The 19,038-nt window shown below is 34.8% G+C and overlaps 2 protein-coding genes across 2 annotated transcripts; both read left to right on the top strand.

Moving 5' to 3' along the window:
* Nucleotides 1-1,095: 1,095 nt before the first annotated feature.
* On the top strand, nucleotides 1,096-8,726 carry LOC110715284 (EVI5-like protein). Its single transcript, XM_021893848.1, has 9 exons — nucleotides 1,096-1,818; nucleotides 2,312-2,544; nucleotides 3,259-3,454; nucleotides 4,846-5,016; nucleotides 5,102-5,218; nucleotides 6,727-6,924; nucleotides 7,067-7,126; nucleotides 7,458-7,556; nucleotides 8,247-8,726. The coding sequence occupies exons 2-9, from the start codon at nucleotides 2,402-2,404 to the stop codon at nucleotides 8,562-8,564; spliced, it is 1,302 nt and encodes a 433-aa protein (XP_021749540.1). The 5' UTR covers nucleotides 1,096-1,818; nucleotides 2,312-2,401; the 3' UTR covers nucleotides 8,565-8,726.
* Nucleotides 8,727-14,481: 5,755 nt separating this feature from the next.
* LOC110715294 (basic leucine zipper 23-like) lies at nucleotides 14,482-16,175 on the top strand. The gene has a single exon (XM_021893862.1). It carries the CDS (start codon nucleotides 15,150-15,152, stop codon nucleotides 15,969-15,971), a length of 822 nt encoding a protein of 273 aa, XP_021749554.1. The 5' UTR covers nucleotides 14,482-15,149; the 3' UTR covers nucleotides 15,972-16,175.
* The last annotated feature ends 2,863 nt before the right edge of the window (nucleotides 16,176-19,038 follow it).

The raw sequence follows: 19,038 nt of genomic DNA, 5'->3' as shown, positions 1-19,038 counted from the left end.
ACTGCTGCTCATGCTGAAACGGTGCATGTGAAGGTCCTGCACAACCTAACTCCCTCCTAACAGACGTATTCAAACGTCTTGATCTTGCATGACGAGGACCAGAACCCTCAATCTGCATTAAAAAAATAAGTACAGAATCATATTTCAATAATAATTCATAGTAAAAAAAATCAAATCAAAACTATAATAAATCAAATCAAATAAACAATAATAACAACATTACAAATAATAACAATAATATTATTCTTACAATACTAATACACTACTAACAATAACAACACACTAACACACTACAAATAATTTTAACACAATAACAGACCAAATCAAAACTATAATTAACCACAAAACTGCCAAAATTTAAACTCAACAACGACAACCCAATAAAAAAAACAATTACAATAACAATAACAACAATTTAAGTAAACAACCATAATACATAACAACAACAGCAGCAAAAACCAATACAAACCAAACCAAATTTACATAACAATAACAATACATAGCAACAACAAACTTATTAAAATAAAATCAAGAATTATTGCTAAACTATAATTATTGTAAAACTAAATCAACAAAAATTACATATAAATAACTATTGCAAAACTAAATCAAGAAAAAAATTATTTTAAAGCCACAAATGAAGGACACAAATTACTTCAAAAATAAAATAAAATGAAGGACACAAATATTTTCAAATTAAAACATGCACCAAATCAACAAAATCGAGGACAAAAAAAAAATAAGAAGAACATAAATTAAAAAACAAAGGAAAAACAGAAGAAAAAAAAACGTGGAACAACAGAAAAACACAAAAACCAAAAAAAAAGGGAAAAACAGAAAAAAGGGGAATAACAGAAAAAAAAAACCTGGAAACTGGACTTCCGCCCAGAAAATCCGAAAGTTCAGGGGAACTTTCGGAAATTTCAGGCGGAAACCCCACTTCCGCCTGAAATTTCCGGAAGTTCCCCTGGACTTCTGGAATTTCCGGGCGGAAGTCCAGTTTCCAGATTTTTTTTTTCAAAATTCAAAAATTTAAAACAAAAAAAAAACTCACCGGCTCGCCGCCACTAACGCCGCAACCACGACCACCAAACGTCAGCCTAATTCTCCGTCGGTCTGCCATTGTCGGATTCAACGTTTGATTGCAAGATTTGCTTGTGTTTGAGTAGCCTTCTTGGTTTTTTTTTTTTAAAAAAAAATTCTGATTTTTTTTCTTCATATTTTCAGATTTTTTGGAAGGTTTTAGAGAGAGAAAGTGTCAAAGAGTGATTTTGTGATATGGGAAACGTCTCGTAAAGCCTTAACTTACTTTATCGAGTATTTATATACGGAGGGCAATTTAGGAAATTCATGTAAAAAATGTGAACGTCACCTAGTAAAATGCGAATGACGTTTAACAACACCCCTTTTAAAACAAAGGTTAGAGAACATTCTTTTCCACTCAATTGTGGCTAACATGCAATATTGTTATTGTCAAAAATTCCTAAAAGTGGAAAATAATCAAAATATAAGTTACAAAAAAAAAAAAAAAAAAAAAAAAAAGAGAAAATAAAATAAAGAAAGGAATTACACAAAATTCCCCCCAATCAGTTCCCAGGTCCCAGAGTCAAATGTTCATAATTTCTGGTTGGTCTATCCATTTTTGGTCTTCATCAAATAAATCACCCAGATTTTCCAGCACAACAACAAGATTTTGGTAGAAAATTATACAATTTCCTAGATTTTTGCCCCCAAAATTCTAAAAGTTTAGTTAATTTTCTACTTCTAGATCACCGTTGTTTACAGAAGAAGCCGCTTCTGGGTTTTTCTACTCTCATGGTATCGTTCTTTCCTTTCGTTTTAACTTGTGATTTTTTATTTTTATTTTGAAATCATGTTATTGATCTTTTAACAAAACCCAGTTGACTCTGATTGAAGAAAAATCGTGGGGTTTAATGGGTTTTTCTCAGATTTTGAATTTTCTTATGTAAATTGTCTTTTTCTGTGATTTGTGGGCATTTTTCGCGTGATCTTTCAGTTTCTGGGTTCAAATTTGTACAATCTCGCTTGTTTTAGTTTGTTTGATATGCTGTGTTGGTCTGTTAAGCTGTAAACTTAATTGGGTGTTGAAAAACTACAGCATGCATAGATGATTATATGCTATGTATGACAATGTTGGCTGGATGAGCACGATCATGACAAAATCACGCGTCGATTGATGTTACTTTGCTTCGCGTAGGGCTAAGCAGAACAATGTCCTGTGATTATTATTGAAAACATATGCAATCCCATTTCTAAATTTTGTTCTTTTACTTTTGCATTGAATTCCCAGAAACTTGGTGCTGTTCAATTGGGGCAAGTTGCAACATGCTAAGAAGAGTGGTAGGGGAATATTGGGGACTTAAATCGTGTGTTAGATAGTATGATGGAGAAGAAGAAAATAGATGAAGATGATTCTGGACCATCATCACCTAAACTAGTGGACAGATTTGGGTTTATAAAGCCAGAAAGTAGCAGTTCTCCTGATCAATTAAAGAGGAGCAAGTCGACTTCTGGATCAGAGAGGTAATTATTGTGGAATTTAAGTTGTCCTAGCATGATCACTACATCATGTGCAATTCTTTGTAGGGTTCGTCATTTTTGGCTTTTGGGAAAATTTGAATGCATAATTTGATGGCACATGACTTAATGTTTTATGTAAGATGATGTTCATTTGACAGTTTTCTATCAATTGCAAGTGTCTACTTATTTTTCCCTTATAATCCTTAAGGATAGCATAAGCTTTAGTATGAAACTGTTGTTTCTATCTCAACCAACTGGATTGCCTTTGTAAACTTTAATAACAGATCACACTTTGACCTAATTATATCCTTTCATCGCTTTGATAATGCTTAATGGAACAGTGTGTCAGTGATACTACTCTTCTCTGACTTTAATGTCTGATTAATTAAATTCTGGATACAAACCATAGCATGGACTTATATCCTCTTACATTACTGTGCCACTACAATCAACCTATGTCTCTCTCTCCTCTCTCTGGTGGGTGGGTTATCTGAGGGATTATAGTTGTTTGTTGGTTTTTCCTTCCATGTTTTTGCTATTCACAACTTATACATTGTTGCATTTGTTGATGCATGAAAAACTGTCTTTTGCTCAGTATACATAGACAACATAGCTGAGTCTTCAAAATTACATACTCCCTCCTTTTCATTTATCTCTCTATCTTTTGTTTCCCATGTTATTTATTAATTACACACATGAGATGGATACCTTTCACAGGGAGGAAAGAAGAGTTCGAAAATGGAGAAAGATGATTGGGGTTGGTGGGAGTGATTGGAAGCATTTTGTAAGGAGGAAACCTCTTGTCGTTAAAAGACGTGTAAGAAAAGGTATTCCTGATTGTTTGAGGGGCCTAGTTTGGCAATTAATCTCTGGAAGTCGTGATCTCTTGCTCATGAATCCTGGGGTCTATGAGGTAATCATCCTCCCATTTTTTTAATTTTAAAACCCTAGAGGTCAGGTTCTATCCTTTTCCTTGGGAGTTAATGATGCATTATCTTTTGGCTTTTGGGCTATAGTGAACTATATATGATTGATTCAACTGCATGTGTTTCTTATTTTGAAGTAATAGACAATTGTTAATTTGTTGGGTATTGAAGTAATGGTCAATTTGAAACCTCTTTGTTGCAGAGGTAAGGTTGTTTACATTGAACCCCCTTATAGAACCAAGGGTAGGAGCTTATTTGGAGGTATTGGGTTTGGACTTTACGCATTATTGCTAACTTTTCTGGAAGTCTCATGTGTATAATTTAGCACCTTCATCTTATCTTATAAAGGAGAGAAATAAACTTGCCAATATCCAATTGGACCCTATACAACTAAAACAATCTTTCTGCGTCACATGGAATGCTAGGAATGAATTTCTCTTTTCAAGATAGTTTTTGAGCTTGTGATCTCATGTGTATAGCAATCTCAATGCTCCTTGGGACAGTTCCTGTGATTGGTTCCGCAGCTGTTAAGCAATGTCTTGGTATCTTTTGTATCTACCTGTTTTTCTATCAGTAGTTATTTAATATTTGGTTTGTCAAATAGTCTTCTATTAAATCAAGAAACCTATTGTAGTCTGTTAATTGTTGTCTCCTACCCAAGTTGAAGTAGTCTGCATTACTCTGCAGTTTCAAATGTGACTAAGTGCTGCTAATTTTAGCCTCAAGTGCCACACCATAGGTATTGTATTACTTGTTTGTTAGCCAAGGTTGAGTGGAATTTGATCTTTTTATTATTATTATTAATTTTTTTTTTTTAATGAAAAATGTCTGACAAGCTTTATAGTGCGTTATTTCTGGCTTATCTCGTTAGCTGTAGTGAACAAGGTTTACACCGATCCCATTTGATGATATGTGAGTCAATGTTTTAGGACTCTTGATATGCTTAGTAAGCTAGATCTAAAAATACTGGGTCTTTCTATTTCCCTTTTTTTTTTTGAAGTAGGGTGGGGTGTGCCCTTACAAGATTCAGTTGCATGTGTATCATGATGATTAGCAGATCATTTTTATTTGACATTAACAGATCATGATGATCATCTATTTATCTATATTATGTGTCATTTGTCAATTTTCATGCCTCTTTAAGTCTTAAACTTAAGCATGTTGCTGTTTTAACTCAAATATCAATGGATTTCTATTGTCTTGTTGTGTGTATATTAAGTGACTTTATAACCAATTGGTGCCTCATAGCTCAACATGTAGTGTTGGTTTTGAGTATTTGTTAAGTGTATCTGGATGTCATTGCTCTTTTCACTTCCATCTTGTTTATTTTCCATATTAGGTTACATGTATTAATTTCATTTACTAATATTTGGTGCAGCAACTGGTTATATATGAGACTTCAGCGTCAGAGCTGGACATTATTCGAGATATATCACGTACTTTCCCATCTCATGTCTTCTTCCAGCAAAGGCATGGTCCTGGTCAGAGATCACTCTACAACGTTCTAAAAGCATATTCTGTATATGACAGAGATGTTGGATATGTTCAGGTTTGCTATATCCTGTAACATCTTTTCAGGTGAAGACAACTTGTCACCTATGAATTTCTTGATGAATCTGTTTTCTGGAATGCAGGGTATGGGGTTCATAGCTGGTCTACTGCTTCTTTATATGAGCGAGGAAGATGCATTTTGGTTGCTGGTTGCATTGCTTAAAGGAGCTGTTCATGCCCCGATGGAAGGGTTATATCTGGTAATATATGATTTTATGCATGAGTAATGTATTATTAGCTTTTAAAAAAAAAAGGTTTCAACTTTATATAGTCCCATTCAATTGTTATTCTAAATCACTTTTGCTGTACTATCAATGTTCCCAACATGTGTTTTGAACTAATGTCCACATGCAAAGTTATGGCTAGAGTTATTGTTAGCTTGTATCTGTTGTAAGTAACTTTGGGAAACTCTGCTGGAGGGGTCTGCATACTGACAGATTGAGTTTGGAAATCTAGAGGATGTTAGGACTTTGTGATGTATGTCATGTACATGGTAATAATACTGCTCTTGGCCGGTGAGAGCCCTGAGAGAGTGAGAGACTGAGAGGTGCTGGGTTGTGGAGGACTATTCAGAAAGTTATGAAGAAACGCTGATCCATGATTATAACATAACTACAACTGCTACAACATGAGCATGTTTTGTGGATACTGAATAGAATTGTGGTCAATGGACCCTGCCTGTTTTAGTATAATAAGTTCTGGACCTTCCGGTCCTAGGTATTTAGGTTAAATTTAAGAGAATGAGGTTTATGCAGAAAATAATGTCCATTGTTAGGTGCCACCGTACCACTGGCTATTCACTTTTGTGCTTGTAGTTGTATGTTGCAGCTAATATTATGGTAATGGGCTGATGGTTGTTGAAAATTAAAGAGGTAGTAATTGACCAAGGGAGCTGTCCAAAAGGTTTCGAATGCTTACTGTGTCTGGGATATTGCTGTGCTAAAGGTGTTGTGTTTTAAGCCTTAAATTGAAAAGCAGGGACCTATTTTTGATCTGTTGGTTAAACTTGGGAGATTAGCTGTTAGAACCATCAAGTTCACTGAAATACTGATTCTGTCCTTGATGCTTTTCTTTATATTTCTTTAGTAAGTTCTTGAGTTCTAGGGTTGTCCTAACATAATAGCCTATCCCCTTGTTTGCGGCTTTGGTGTAGTGTTGTACCAGGATGGTTGTCATAATCCTGGTAGATTCTTGCGTGGCTGTTCTGAAAAAGTAAACCAAAAAGGACCAAGTTGAACCTACCTTGTGGTCTGGCTAGAAAGATTACAGTATAAGTCACTGACCCAGAGTGTGGCAGTGGAATCCATGATGATGAACTCAACGATGTTTGTAGGACCTATTACAGGTAGCACATATGCCAAAAAATCAGTATGGCATGGCATGACTGGCAGTATGGCAGTATCTGGGTAAGATGTTTAAGTTGGTGCCCCCAATGGGTCATGGGATGGCTGCTTCAGTGGTGTTTTTGTGTTTGTCTTTAACTCTTGGGCTTTTAACATAATGTAACCTATGGTCTATGGGTGTGTCCTTTGTTGCAATCTTCTTCATGTTATAAAGATGTCTGATTCATTTATTGTATGGAAAGTCTTATCCTGTTAATTTTCTCTTATAAAATTGTGGCCTTTTCTAACTCTTGGAAGTCATTACCTGAATTTCCCCTCCATTAATACTTCTGGATATAGATATATGACTCTTTTACCGTGTACAGTCAGGATTGCCTTTGGTACAACAATACCTTTTTCAGTTTGATCTTTTGGTGAAGGAATACTTGCCCAAGCTTGGAGATCATTTTTCTCAAGAGTTGATAAACCCCAGCATGTATGCAAGTCAATGGTTCATCACTGTGTTCTCTTATTCTTTTCCCTTTCACTTGGCCCTACGAATTTGGGATGTCTTTCTTTATGAGGTTAGTAAATTACTTTAATATTTGTAATTAAAAAACTTTAATATTTGTAATTAAAAAAAAAAACATTTTTTTTTTTTTAAAATCCCCTATTGTTTAGGTATTTCTGGAATTGTGTTCATATTTTTTCCCCCTTCATGGACAGGGTGTAAAAGTTGTCTTCAGAGTTGGTTTGGCCCTCTTGAAGAGTTGTCAAGATGACTTGGTGAGCGTTTGTACAATTTTCTGCTTTTATGTTTAGCTTTTATTGGGGATGATCATGACGAAGAATTTTATTTATACTGTACTCATCATGCCATCATGGAACAATATGTGCTCGAATGTGGTGGCCTTACTTGAACGGTTAATAATAAGAAAGGTTGTGGAGGACTTGTATGTGTGGGTGTTACATGTGTGTTCGTGTTATTCTTGGATCAATTATATGTAGAGTCTGATTTCCCATGGGGGGTTGTCTATTTCTCTGTTGCTTTTTGTTTAAACTCTGATTTTACTTGTACTTGGCTGCTGATGATCAAAGTGTTTTATTTGATTATCAGACGAAGTTACCTTTTGAGTCACTCATACATGCGTTGAAAAATTTTCCTGAAGAAGTCATGGACCCTGATACATTGTTGCCCTTGGCCTATTCAATCAAGGTTAGCACTTCCATCTTTATTAAAAAACTCAGTTTCTCTTATGTGGTAAAATATTTTAGATATCATGATGGGTTTAAGTGTTAGATGGCTGTTTTTCATGGACATCTTATATGATCAAGAATTAAAGAATTATAGGGCTGCTTTGGGGTTTTCTGACTAATAGGAAGGTAATTTTGGAAGAAAATCACCTGGCAATGGATGGTATTGTCGATCTTTGAGACTGGGTTGTTGTGAAGTGTTATAATCGAAGTTGTAACTTAGCAAAAATCTTCTTTTTGCTGTTAACCCAAAACTTTTAAAAAAATATTTATTTTACATATTCTACAGGATGTACCTGTGGAACCTCACACACTTCCCTAATATACTACAGGATGTACTTGTGGAACCTCTCTCACTTCCCTACCTCAAAAGTTCTATTTGGAATGATCTGCAATTAAACACCAAAATAAGTTAATGTAAAAAATGATATCCTAAAGAAAGATAGGCTAATTAGCAGGGTCCTAGATTATTTTTGCAATGAATTTAATGTGGTTTTTGTACGTTTTCCTCCCTAATTTATAATGCTTTAGAAGGTAACTTTTGCACTCTTACATTTCATCTCAAGCTAGGTTTCCTTTGACTAAAATTTTCGTATCTTATTCTAATTCAGTACTCCGTTTAATTTATACTTCGTCAACTTTTGATGCCTAGATTTCGAAGCGTTTAGAAGAATTGAAACTTGAATATGAGAAAGTACATGGGAAAGAAGGCCAATCTATTATCACAAGAGGGAAACAGAAGCAGCTGTTAGAAAGGAATGGTTCTTCTCGTCATAGCAAGCAAGCTGAAAAGCAGAAAGGAGGATTAATTCAGTCTCCTGAAGCTGTCTTGCTACAAAAACTCTCATTGCGGCGACATTTCTCTCATCGAAAGGCAGAATATGACAAGCTTGATGGGTCAGTAACTCAATCTGGTCAGGAGTTACAAAGACGTGATTCTCAGCTTATGTCTAGACACGCCACTAGTTAATACAGCAAACATTGATTCTTTCATTCTTTCATAGTGTGATTGTACATTTGGGTGAATGTATACAAAACATTCTTTAGGCCAATATGATTGCTTATGCGATCTGATTTTTGTGGATATATATATATGTCTTCTTGGTAATATAATCATGGTGATTTTTTGAAAGTAGGTGGCTGTTTCGTCATGCATATGTATACGTATTTCTTCTGCAGACGGAGGTATACTGGTGTAGCTTAAGCCTTTTGTCAATTGTTGGTCTGCAATAGGTTTTTGTTTTCCAGATATAATCTACACAGCAATGCAGTCAAAAAAGTGTTATTCAAGCAAAACAGAATCGATAGGTGTGCTGATATGATATTGACAAGTAAGTTTGCGTTTCAGTACGAAGTATTTATAAAAGTTCCCAGTATTATTCAAGCGTATTCAATTGATTAGATAACAGTACTTGTAAAACCTCCATTATTATTAAAAGCTAGGTACATCTACCTCTTATTTTAACATCTTGTTCTACGCATTAACACCATTTACTTAGATGCTCTTGTAATCAAGGCGGAGGTGGAGTAATTTTGTGAGGATAATTGCTACGAATGCAAACTGCAAAAAGTAATACTAGAGTATGATGAACAATAAGGTCAATAACAAGAAGAAGAAGGAGATGAATAGATTTCAAAGCCGACGAAAAAAAGGAGGGCTTGTTCAACATTAATCTCTATTCTATGCACATATACTTCGTTTGTACTCCATACTCCGTAATAGACTTGATCTATTTGCATAATTGCATGTGATGCAATACATGTTTTAAATTTCTAAATTTATACGAATTACGTAGTAATTCCTCTGTTATATACTTATATCATTATTGACCATAAGGGATTTACACATTTCAAATTCAATGTACATTTGCAACGTTGAATATCTTTAGTTATAAAAACTTACGAGTACCCTTCATACAAAAAGTTAATACGAAGTGTTTGGGGTAGAAATACCCCAGACATGTGGCCCTATGGGCAAGCGACACGTGGCACCCAACCATTGGTCAGCAGGGCTCCAATCCCCTGCTAACACGTGTCCCATGAATCCTAAATGGGGAACCAAGCCTCCCCACTATAAATAGTGGAAGGACCCCATTAATGGGGTATTCAATACATTCAAAAAGACATACACCAATCTTGAGCAATATTAATTGCGGAATTCTCTCATTACGTGAGAAGGAATTTCACTATTTACGCACACTTTTCCTCCTATACGTAACTGACTTGATCGTCGGAGGCGGAGCTCCAACCAACCGGGACTTCGTGGTTTTGCAGGTACAGGCGTTGAAGGGCATTCTCGGAATTGTAACTCTCCCGCAGGACACATCAAAAAACCCCGAAACACGAAGTATTATAAAATCTATCTAATCTAAGTGGTCGTTTGGTTGGATCATTTGAAATGGATTGGAATGCAGTTATAATCCATTCCATCTATTTTTTTTGTTTGGTTGATGTTTTTAGTAATGAAATTTCATTTCCAAGGGATTCTAACTCTACCCATAGCTATGGAATCCAATACCCTATGAAATCTATTATTATTCTAACTCTATTCCTTACGAACGAAGGTACTATTATTATTTATTATTTACGTTTATAAATCATTTTATTTTGTTGGTAAGGAATAGAACCCTATTAGGTGAAACCTCTCACATATCAATCAAAATTACTCTATAATGGCTAATAGGAAGTGTTGGATACTTGATCAACAACACATTACACATTAGAAGGGAGGGGAGAGAATCAATGGCAGCGTGGAAGAACTTGATCACCAAAGCCGCCGGCGCATTGAAAATCCAATAACCACGTGCAACTCAGGTGACGCAGACGGTAACGGAATTCTATTCCGATCATCGTATTCGTGATAACTTAACGCCGGTGACGGCGAAGGTCACCGGAGCCGTTCAAAAAGGTTACGACGTTAGCCGGCAGGTTGACGGCGCCGTTAGAACACAAGCGCGTTCACGACAACATTTCCGATGATCAAATCCGTCAACTCTTAAGCCGTAACCTTAAATTTCTCGTCCAAAACCCGGTGCTCTTTTCGTTGCTCGTAGTTATGGTATGTCACTGATTGATTAATTAATTAATTCACTTATCAATAATTTTTTTTTTTTTTTTTTGTGATATTTTAATTTTAATTAGGTTTTGTGATCGTCAAATTTTGTGCTTATTTAATTGCATTTTTTTTTGGTTGCAATGTTATTCTGTGTAATTTAGTATGAATGCTGTATGAGTTAAACAAACTCCACCTGTGGCATTCACCACGGGTGACGCCGGACTCAAGCCTGGATAAAGGAGGAGAATTGTGGTAGGTTTGTGGTGGCCTGCGTAAAACTTAGTCACGTCTTATGGACATGAATCGAAATATGCTGTGTGATTGTGATTAAAACAATCATAATTTGTTCAACATTGCAATGTAGTACTCGTATGATATTTGGTAGCAATTTTTAATGTACAATTAGTGAAGATAACATGGCGAAGTAATGCTTGATGACCCTTTTATAGGACTTGTCTACGACACCGATTGTTTTGTTGTGGAGTAAAAGGAAGAAAAATGATACAATACATGAAGTTAAGTGTCTAAGTGAAGTGTACAAGTGAAGCAAAAAAAAAATGCTGGCAAAGTCCCACATTGACTAAAGAAAGAAGGTATTAGCTGGTGAAGTGTTTATAAGCAGAAGCTTCTTTGACAATAAAAGCATGATCCTTCAGGCAGTTAATGGGATATGATGAGTGGTCATTTTTCGCATTTTTAATTGCGAATTGGGTGTCCGCCCCTAGCCTTATTTACGACAACATGGGCACCCCAATTTGTGAAAGGTTATTATGATTTATGAAAATTAGTTTTTTTTTCTTTATTTTGGTTTGAAAAATAAAAACTACAAGTATTCATTTTTTGACAAAACTTTGGTCTACTCACTCGTGAGTTGACTGAACACTCCTAAAACCAAATGAAGAGTTCTCTCAAGGACATTCATTGAAACATTCATTGACGATTGGCTTTTTTCATTCACGAAACCCTCTCAACTTGGGAAGCCCCCTCGTACTTAATAAAGAGCTACAGAAGGGTGCTTTGATGTTTAACTTGGTGTGAACTTTAGGATTATAAGCCTTTTGTTTTTGACTAAATCAAATTTACAACCAGGGTTGGGCTGTGCAAATAGCCCAACAGCACAGGGCCTCATTTTATTAGGGACCCCAAAATTTGAATTTTCATATAGTGTATATATATTTGTTAAGGAGATTAAATTGTTCGAACAAGTTGGCTTAGTTGGTAGTGCATTTTGTCCGTTGGCTGTCTCCCTTCCATCAAGTTATTGTTCAAATCCTTTCCCCTTCACTTTTTAGCTTAGTTTTGTTTTTTTTTTCCTCTTTTTTTACTATTATTTTTTTCGATTATACCCTAATTTTCCGATTTTTTATTTTTTATTTTTTTTATTTGGTGTTTTGATAAATGTTTTTATTTTGATAATTTTAATCCCTGACTTAGTTTTTTTTCAATTTTTTTTGCTGTTTATACCTTTTGATAATTTTCACCTATTTAGCTGTATTATTTTAAATTTTAAGTGGATAAAAATGTAGCAATCAAAATTTCATATTTTTTTTATAGCATAGGGCCCCCAAAAAGTATAAGACGGCCCTATTTACAACCTATGTGCAACTTATCTATAGTTTAGGTGTTACCTGATGTTCACAGATTTAGTTCTTGTTTTTGTTGTATATATCATGAAACATTATAGTTTTAACACTTTATTTTATGTTTTTTGGGGTGTGTTTTATAAAAATACACATGCCACTGAGGATTTAGTTTCAAGATCGAGCCATTAAGGAACTAGTGATGTTTATTGTTCATGGTTAAATTTGGATTAAAGCAAGGTTTTAATTAGTTGTGCACCTCACAATTTTCAATTTTAGTAATCAAATTTGCTCATTTTAGTGATTTGCTTCCAAATATTAAAGATACAATGGAGTCCTTCCGAATTGATAATCTCAACCTCCCATAACCAATTCAGTGTGATGCAGTCTCTTTTCTTGATTTAATGACCTAATTCGTCTTTTCAAATATGGAACCCTATCATGTACGTTTCCAGCCCTTGTCATTTAGAGTTTTGTCATCAAGTGGATGATGGTTGTACTTGTGTTTGTTCTTGTCTCAAAATCTCATATCAATCTTTTATATGAAGAAAAAATCTTGGCAATTTCTACAATATGTTGATTATGAATGTTTATTTTCTGTTAAAACCAAGTTTTGATTTAAAAAAGCTCACTGTCTCTGGCTGGTCAAGCTTATGCATGCTACAATTCCTCTTCACCAATTTGCTGTTACTTGTTAGTCGACCTGATTTATTTCTGTAATACAGTTTTGAACCTTGTGTTCAGTCAGTTTTTGTAGGTAATACTTAGTTGGTTACAACTATCAGGCTTTTAAATTGAGTTTAATCTGATTGACTTATTCGAAAACCCCAACATTTTTTTTTGTTACAAAGTTAGCACTGACCATAAACAGTTCCACACTACATTCGACCAGTTGGCTCATTTATTGACATATTCAGCAAACAAAAAAAAGATCTCCATAATGCTTCTAATATTCGGACTACAGAACAAGAACAGAACATATTAACAGGTGAAATAGTCTGAGTATGAAATCTTTTCAGTATCCTTTTACTATGGCAACTCGTTAAAGGACTTTTTTACCCTGTGCAATTGGTTTAATGTATCATTTTACAATATGTAGTAAAATTTCTTGCAATATAGTGATCAACAAACTTGGCATTTGTTTGTAGGGGGTGGTCCAATCTTTGATATTGTCTCGGCCTCATTGCAAGACCAAGATGCTGCCTCTCAGAAGGAAAGACTGAAAGAACTGGAGAATAAAGTAGCTAAACTTGAGAAGGCGTTGTGCTCAAGGGAATTCCGTGTGGAAGCTGATATATACATGGCACGTACTAATTCGCATGATAAACTGAACATGAGAACACACATCAACCCGAATCCTGAGGAGATACTACGGGTGGTCTTGATGAAGCACCTAGGCCTGAAAATTATAGATGATTTTGTTATGGCCAAAGCTCGATCTAAAACGGATTTAAAGCCATCATTTAAGTTAATTGGAAGCCCGGCAGTGTGAATAAGAAGATGGGGCGAGATGAGTTCTTTGCTATGGAATGGAGGTGGTGTTTGCATCTGTGTAATTATAGGTTTCAGAATTATGTTATGTGCTTAACATAAATTAACAGTGACTGTTTAGTTGTTTCCAGGAGCAAATGTATTACTGAGAATATGCAATCAAGCATATTAGCTTTCTGTGTAGGGAGACACTCTGGAAGCCTAATGCAAGTACTCTAGCTGGATTTAATTTTAATGTTAGTCATTCAAATAAATCGTAATCAATGTGATGACTAATTTTGAATTTAATTCCAAATTAAAATCATCTTTCAATCTCTATCTTTTTGTATTGTATTTTAATTCAGCATATATGTAAATGAATAAAAGTGTACTGTAGTTCTTTAAAGGCCATAAAATTTTACAATTTGACTTTGAAAATGTTACTAAACGAGAGGATTCAACAAGGAAGAGTACAAAACTTGCGCAAGTTTGGTTGACAACTTGCTAAAGCTCTTACAATTCCACCTGCTTATTGCCTTTAGCAGAATTTGGCTAATTAAACACCAAAGATTGTAACTACTCTATATTTTAATTAATCATTTTCTAGAAAATGACTTAATACCTTTTTTAAAAGGAAATGTTGTCACTCTTGCTAGTAGATAATGATCATCGTACACTCTCGGATGCATAGACATTTCATATCGGTAACCTATTACTGTATATAATATACTATCACACGGCATTTACTCTATAAAAGAGAATGGAGGAAGTATTTTATTACTTTTTTTCATAATGATTTGTCATTTTTTATTAACTTGCATTAGTAGTGCCTATATACTTCTTTTTTCCTTGAAAATTGTCTCTTCCTCCATCAAAAAGGTAATCTTTCTGGTTGCTTCTCATTTCAACTTTTATTTGCTACAATTAGAAACGATTCTCCCTAACACTTGTTGGATTCTCAACTCATCAAAATCTTGTTTTTTTGCTTAAAATTCTTTAATGATAGTGAAGTATCTTCATCTGGGTACTTTCAAATCTCAAAAAAGTTGGCAAATTTTTTCAATTTTCACCCTAAAACCCCCTATTTTCTGTTGATTAAGATTAAAGGGCCTCATAATATATCTTCTCAATTATGGGGTCCTTTCTAATTTTAGTGGGTTGTTTCTGAGAATATATGCTTCGTGCAATCAATCAAAATTATATATAGATTATGTTCTTATTAAGGATTTTTGCTTTCCATCTTTTAGCATATATTCTTTGGTTGTAAAGTCAATTTTGGCCATTTCTTTCACTATTGTAATTTTGGTCAACTAGGGCTCACTTAGGAGAAGATTTGGATTAATCCAATATAAACCCCACAAAAAGATTGATGCTTTGGTGTGTAATTTTGTGCCCATTTCAGTGACGCACACCACCTGATTGATAAAATTCCCCAACCAAAAGATAGAACATGGATGATGGAGAAGTAGAGCCTTCTGATTCTTCCTTGTTACAGAATTCAAGTACATGTAAAAATGATGATATTAGTCTTCCAGGAGGATCAGCGTCAGTTGATTCATTATTTGATGAATTGTTGAAGCAAACAAGAATTTGTACACACACTCATACTTGTAACCCACATGGTCCTGATGCAGTCCATACACATACATGCTATCACACTCATACTCAGGTTTTTTCGTCAGAGGAAGATACCAAAACTCGGTGTGAGACCTCGTCTTTGAAGGCTAGAAGGCCTTTAGGTAATCGAGAGGCGGTTAGGAAGTACAGAGAGAAAAAGAAGGCGCATACAGCCTATTTGGAAGAAGAAGTCAGGAAACTTCGTGTTTTGAATCAGCATTTGGTTAGGAAGCTTCAATGGCAGGCTGCTCTTGAGGCTGAGGTACTGAGACTGAGGGCTCTGCTGGTTGATCTTCGCAGGAAGATTGATACTGAGACTTTTTTGTTTCAGAATCATTGCAGTATTAACACTGATATTATTAGTTTCAAAGAAGGTGATGAATTTGGTTTTCAGTCTACTAGTAGTAAAGCAAACAGACTGCAGTGTCAGACTCAAGTTCCATGCTTTCCTCAACAAGAGAATCAGTCTATGAGTATTGTTGATGGTCAAGGTCAAGGAGGTAACAAGGCTGTTTTCACATGGCAAGATAGCTGTCAACCAGTGATCCTAGATTGTCGAGGTACTGAAAATGGGATAGGTGGTACTTCAGATCACCAACTTGAAAACATGGATACTAATCATACTATAGGTCCTGCTAAAAATCAGAGTCAATAGCGCAAGGAACCCTCTTCTGGAAGAAAAGTTGGTGTTTTTTGACATCCTGCAGGTCTTGTTGCTTGGTAATATAGATGTATAAATTCTGATCTTAGAATTTGCACATGTTTAGTCTTATTGTAAATTCAGTGACACAGAAAATTATACTTTGTGTTTAATACCGACCAATTATCAAATAACATGGTATGACATGATTTGTACAGATTTCCTGCTGTCTAATTTTTCTTCTGAATTATAGCTAGTATAGAGTACAGACAAATTACACAACAAGAGGCGCTACACTGAGCACGAGTGGATATCAGATATGTATCTGAGCATCAGATTTTTGGTGTTTGTTCTTAGCCATGGAAATGTGAGGACTCTTTCTCATGCGTTTGTAATAGTTATGACTATTTGCCTTGTGTATATAATTTATAATTATCCATACCATTGTAATTACTGACTTCCCGAGTTCTTGTTGTGGAAGGTGAATCTGGCTGTATTCATTCCTCAACAGGGTCTGTGTTGACTTTACTTCTAGCATTATTGTTACTTTGTTCTTGGATTCGGATACGTTTGTGTTCATTAGTTGTGAAATTAGTCATACTTAGATGATGGAGGACAAATTCAAGGTGTCTATGGAATTTATCAAGTGCTGTCTTGCTGCAAGTGCAGCTCTCTGACTTTCTATATGTTGCTTGCTTTGGTCATTTTGCCCCTTTCATTCTGTCGCCCAAACAAGACATGTTACAAGTTTGATCCAAAATGGTAACCTCGCTGCACACCCTTGGTCTTCCCTAATCCACCACACTGACTCCCATACCACCACATCAATCTCCGTCCCCCAGTGCTATCATGGCGACCATGACACTGCCACGTGCCACCTATATTTGTACTACTAGAGAGAATAAACTGCTACATGCTTACTACCAGTAAGGCCATGACCAATCCTCCATAAACAACACCTATGTTCACCAATCACCACCACTGTCAAACATTTACCCCATTGATCTCGGCAGCTTGACTGTGATACAGAAGGGCAGAAGAGAGAGGAAGGAGGGAGAGAGGATTATTTTTCCCTTAAACATAAAGGATTGGATCCTCTTAGTTCATCTCATGAATCATTTTTAAAGCTCCTCCTTGGTTAATACTTGAAAATTGATGGTAATCATGGTGTAGGGTTGTAAAGATACTCTTGGCATTAGTCATTTAGTCCTATACTCCTATCTTTCTACAGCCTACTTTATTATACAATGGAATGTTTTTGAATAGTGAAAGTTGGTGGCTAAATTGTAAACTTCTTATTATGCTCTTACTTTCGTGCTTTTTCAAGGTTTCATTGTTTTTTTTTTTTTTTTTTTTTTCTCTTTTTTTTTTTACAACAGCCAAGGTTTCATTGTAAAAATATGAAGAAAAAAAAGCCTTTAAAGTGCAAGATTATAAGCTGTTCTACTTAGGCAAATTAATAGCATATACTTAATGAAAATTTATCATCTAAAATGTCACCAACAGTGTTTCTTGCATTGTTTTTATTCTTTTGCCATTGAAATAGGAAAAATTGATCTTCTTATTTACCTTATTCTTAGGCTAATGAATTTTAATGTAATAAAAATTTCACTTGGGTGTCTTCGGGTTCTTTCATATTGATTGATGAGTAGGTTTCTTGAAGTATTATGTGACCTTAGAAAATAAAAAACAACATGCTAGCAGAGTAGCAGTATATCAACTTTGAATGTGATTTTGATAGGTATGTCTTACACTACTTTGTTTTACTTTTACCTCAAAGTTACGAAGTAAATTATGCTTTACAAAATGTCCTCCTAGCCGGCTAGCCCCCAACCTGGCAAACCATCCATTGGGGGACAATCTTAATCTAAAAATGACAAAACTTTTTCTCCTCTTTGAGCATTTGACTAATTGAGCCCCCTAATTTTGCCCCTTGATTATTGCCAAAATCACTAAAAGTATGATCACAAAAGGTCAACATGGCGTTAAAAGATAGGCAATAGTTGAGTATAAGTCTTTTCTAACAAAGCTATGAGATCATTCATGTAGCACCTGATCCTACCTAGTAAATCAACTTTGGTTTAGTATTGAAGTGATGTCAATGCGATCCTCATAAAAGTTAGTGCTTTTTAGCACTAATATATAGGCATATTTCTATTAAATAGTCAATAATTATTTAGTGTTCAATTAAAATCAGCTATATTTTTTATCGTGAAACATAAGAATAACAAGTGAATTAATTAAAATGACATCCGTTGAAATCAAAACAAATAAACTAAACCAGGTCAAAAACTAAAAGTTTGAAAATTCAAGGCTTGTAGATTGGACTAGTGTAGGACCGAAATCTGCCCGAACCATTATAGTTGGTTTAAGACTTAGACTATACAAGTTTGGTATATATTTTCAATAGTTATAAAAAAAACAAAAAACAAAAAAACAAAAAAAAAAACTAGGTCTTGATTAAGGGTGTGTTCACTTTACCTGATTTTCAATTACTTATGTGAACTTAACATAATTAATTTGAACTTATCTAAACTTATTAAAACTTATTTTAATTGTAATTTGTACTTGGTAACCCTTATCAATATTTATCCTATTTAATTTGAACTTTAGATGGACCATACATGTAGCTTGAGTCTTATAATAAGTGCTTGTTTGGTTCAACATGGGAAATAAATTCCCTCGTGAAATCATATACCATGGGAAATCATTTCCCTTGCTAATTGTATAAATTTTTTAAAAAAGTGTTTGGTTGACATCATAGAAATTAGTATTTCCTAGGAAATAACTTCCTATGCATGGTACGAATTCACTCACCTAGGGGGGGGGGGGGAGCTTGGTGAGTTATTTTCCATGCTATGTAGAAATTTACAATTCCCTTAGAAATTTTATTTCCTAGAAAATTTCTAACCAAACAGAACATATTTTAGCTATTGCCTAGGAATTTCCATTTCCAAGGAAAATATCTTCCAACCAAACAAGCACTAATTATTTTTTCATTCTTTAATAAATACATGCAAATTTGTCGATAGAGGTAAACATATATGATCAAATCATTTTTGGCCAAATTTTGCAGGCCTTT

The sequence above is a fragment of the Chenopodium quinoa genome, unplaced genomic scaffold (assembly GCF_001683475.1).
Source record: "Chenopodium quinoa cultivar QQ74 unplaced genomic scaffold, ASM168347v1, whole genome shotgun sequence".
Classification (NCBI taxonomy): Eukaryota; Viridiplantae; Streptophyta; class Magnoliopsida; order Caryophyllales; family Amaranthaceae; genus Chenopodium; species Chenopodium quinoa.
Note: the sequence above shows the minus strand (reverse complement) of the source record. Positions and strands in the feature narration are given on the sequence as shown.

Coding starts and splice junctions, on each gene's coding strand:
- LOC110715284 (XM_021893848.1), top strand. CDS start 2,402: ATGATGGAGAAGAAGAAAATAGATGAAGATGATTCTGGACCATCATCA. Junction 2,545..3,258: donor TCGACTTCTGGATCAGAGAG/GTAATTATTGTG, acceptor TACCTTTCACAG/GGAGGAAAGAAGAGTTCGAA. Junction 7,557..8,246: donor CCTTGGCCTATTCAATCAAG/GTTAGCACTTCC, acceptor TTTGATGCCTAG/ATTTCGAAGCGTTTAGAAGA.
- LOC110715294 (XM_021893862.1), top strand. CDS start 15,150: ATGGATGATGGAGAAGTAGAGCCTTCTGATTCTTCCTTGTTACAGAAT.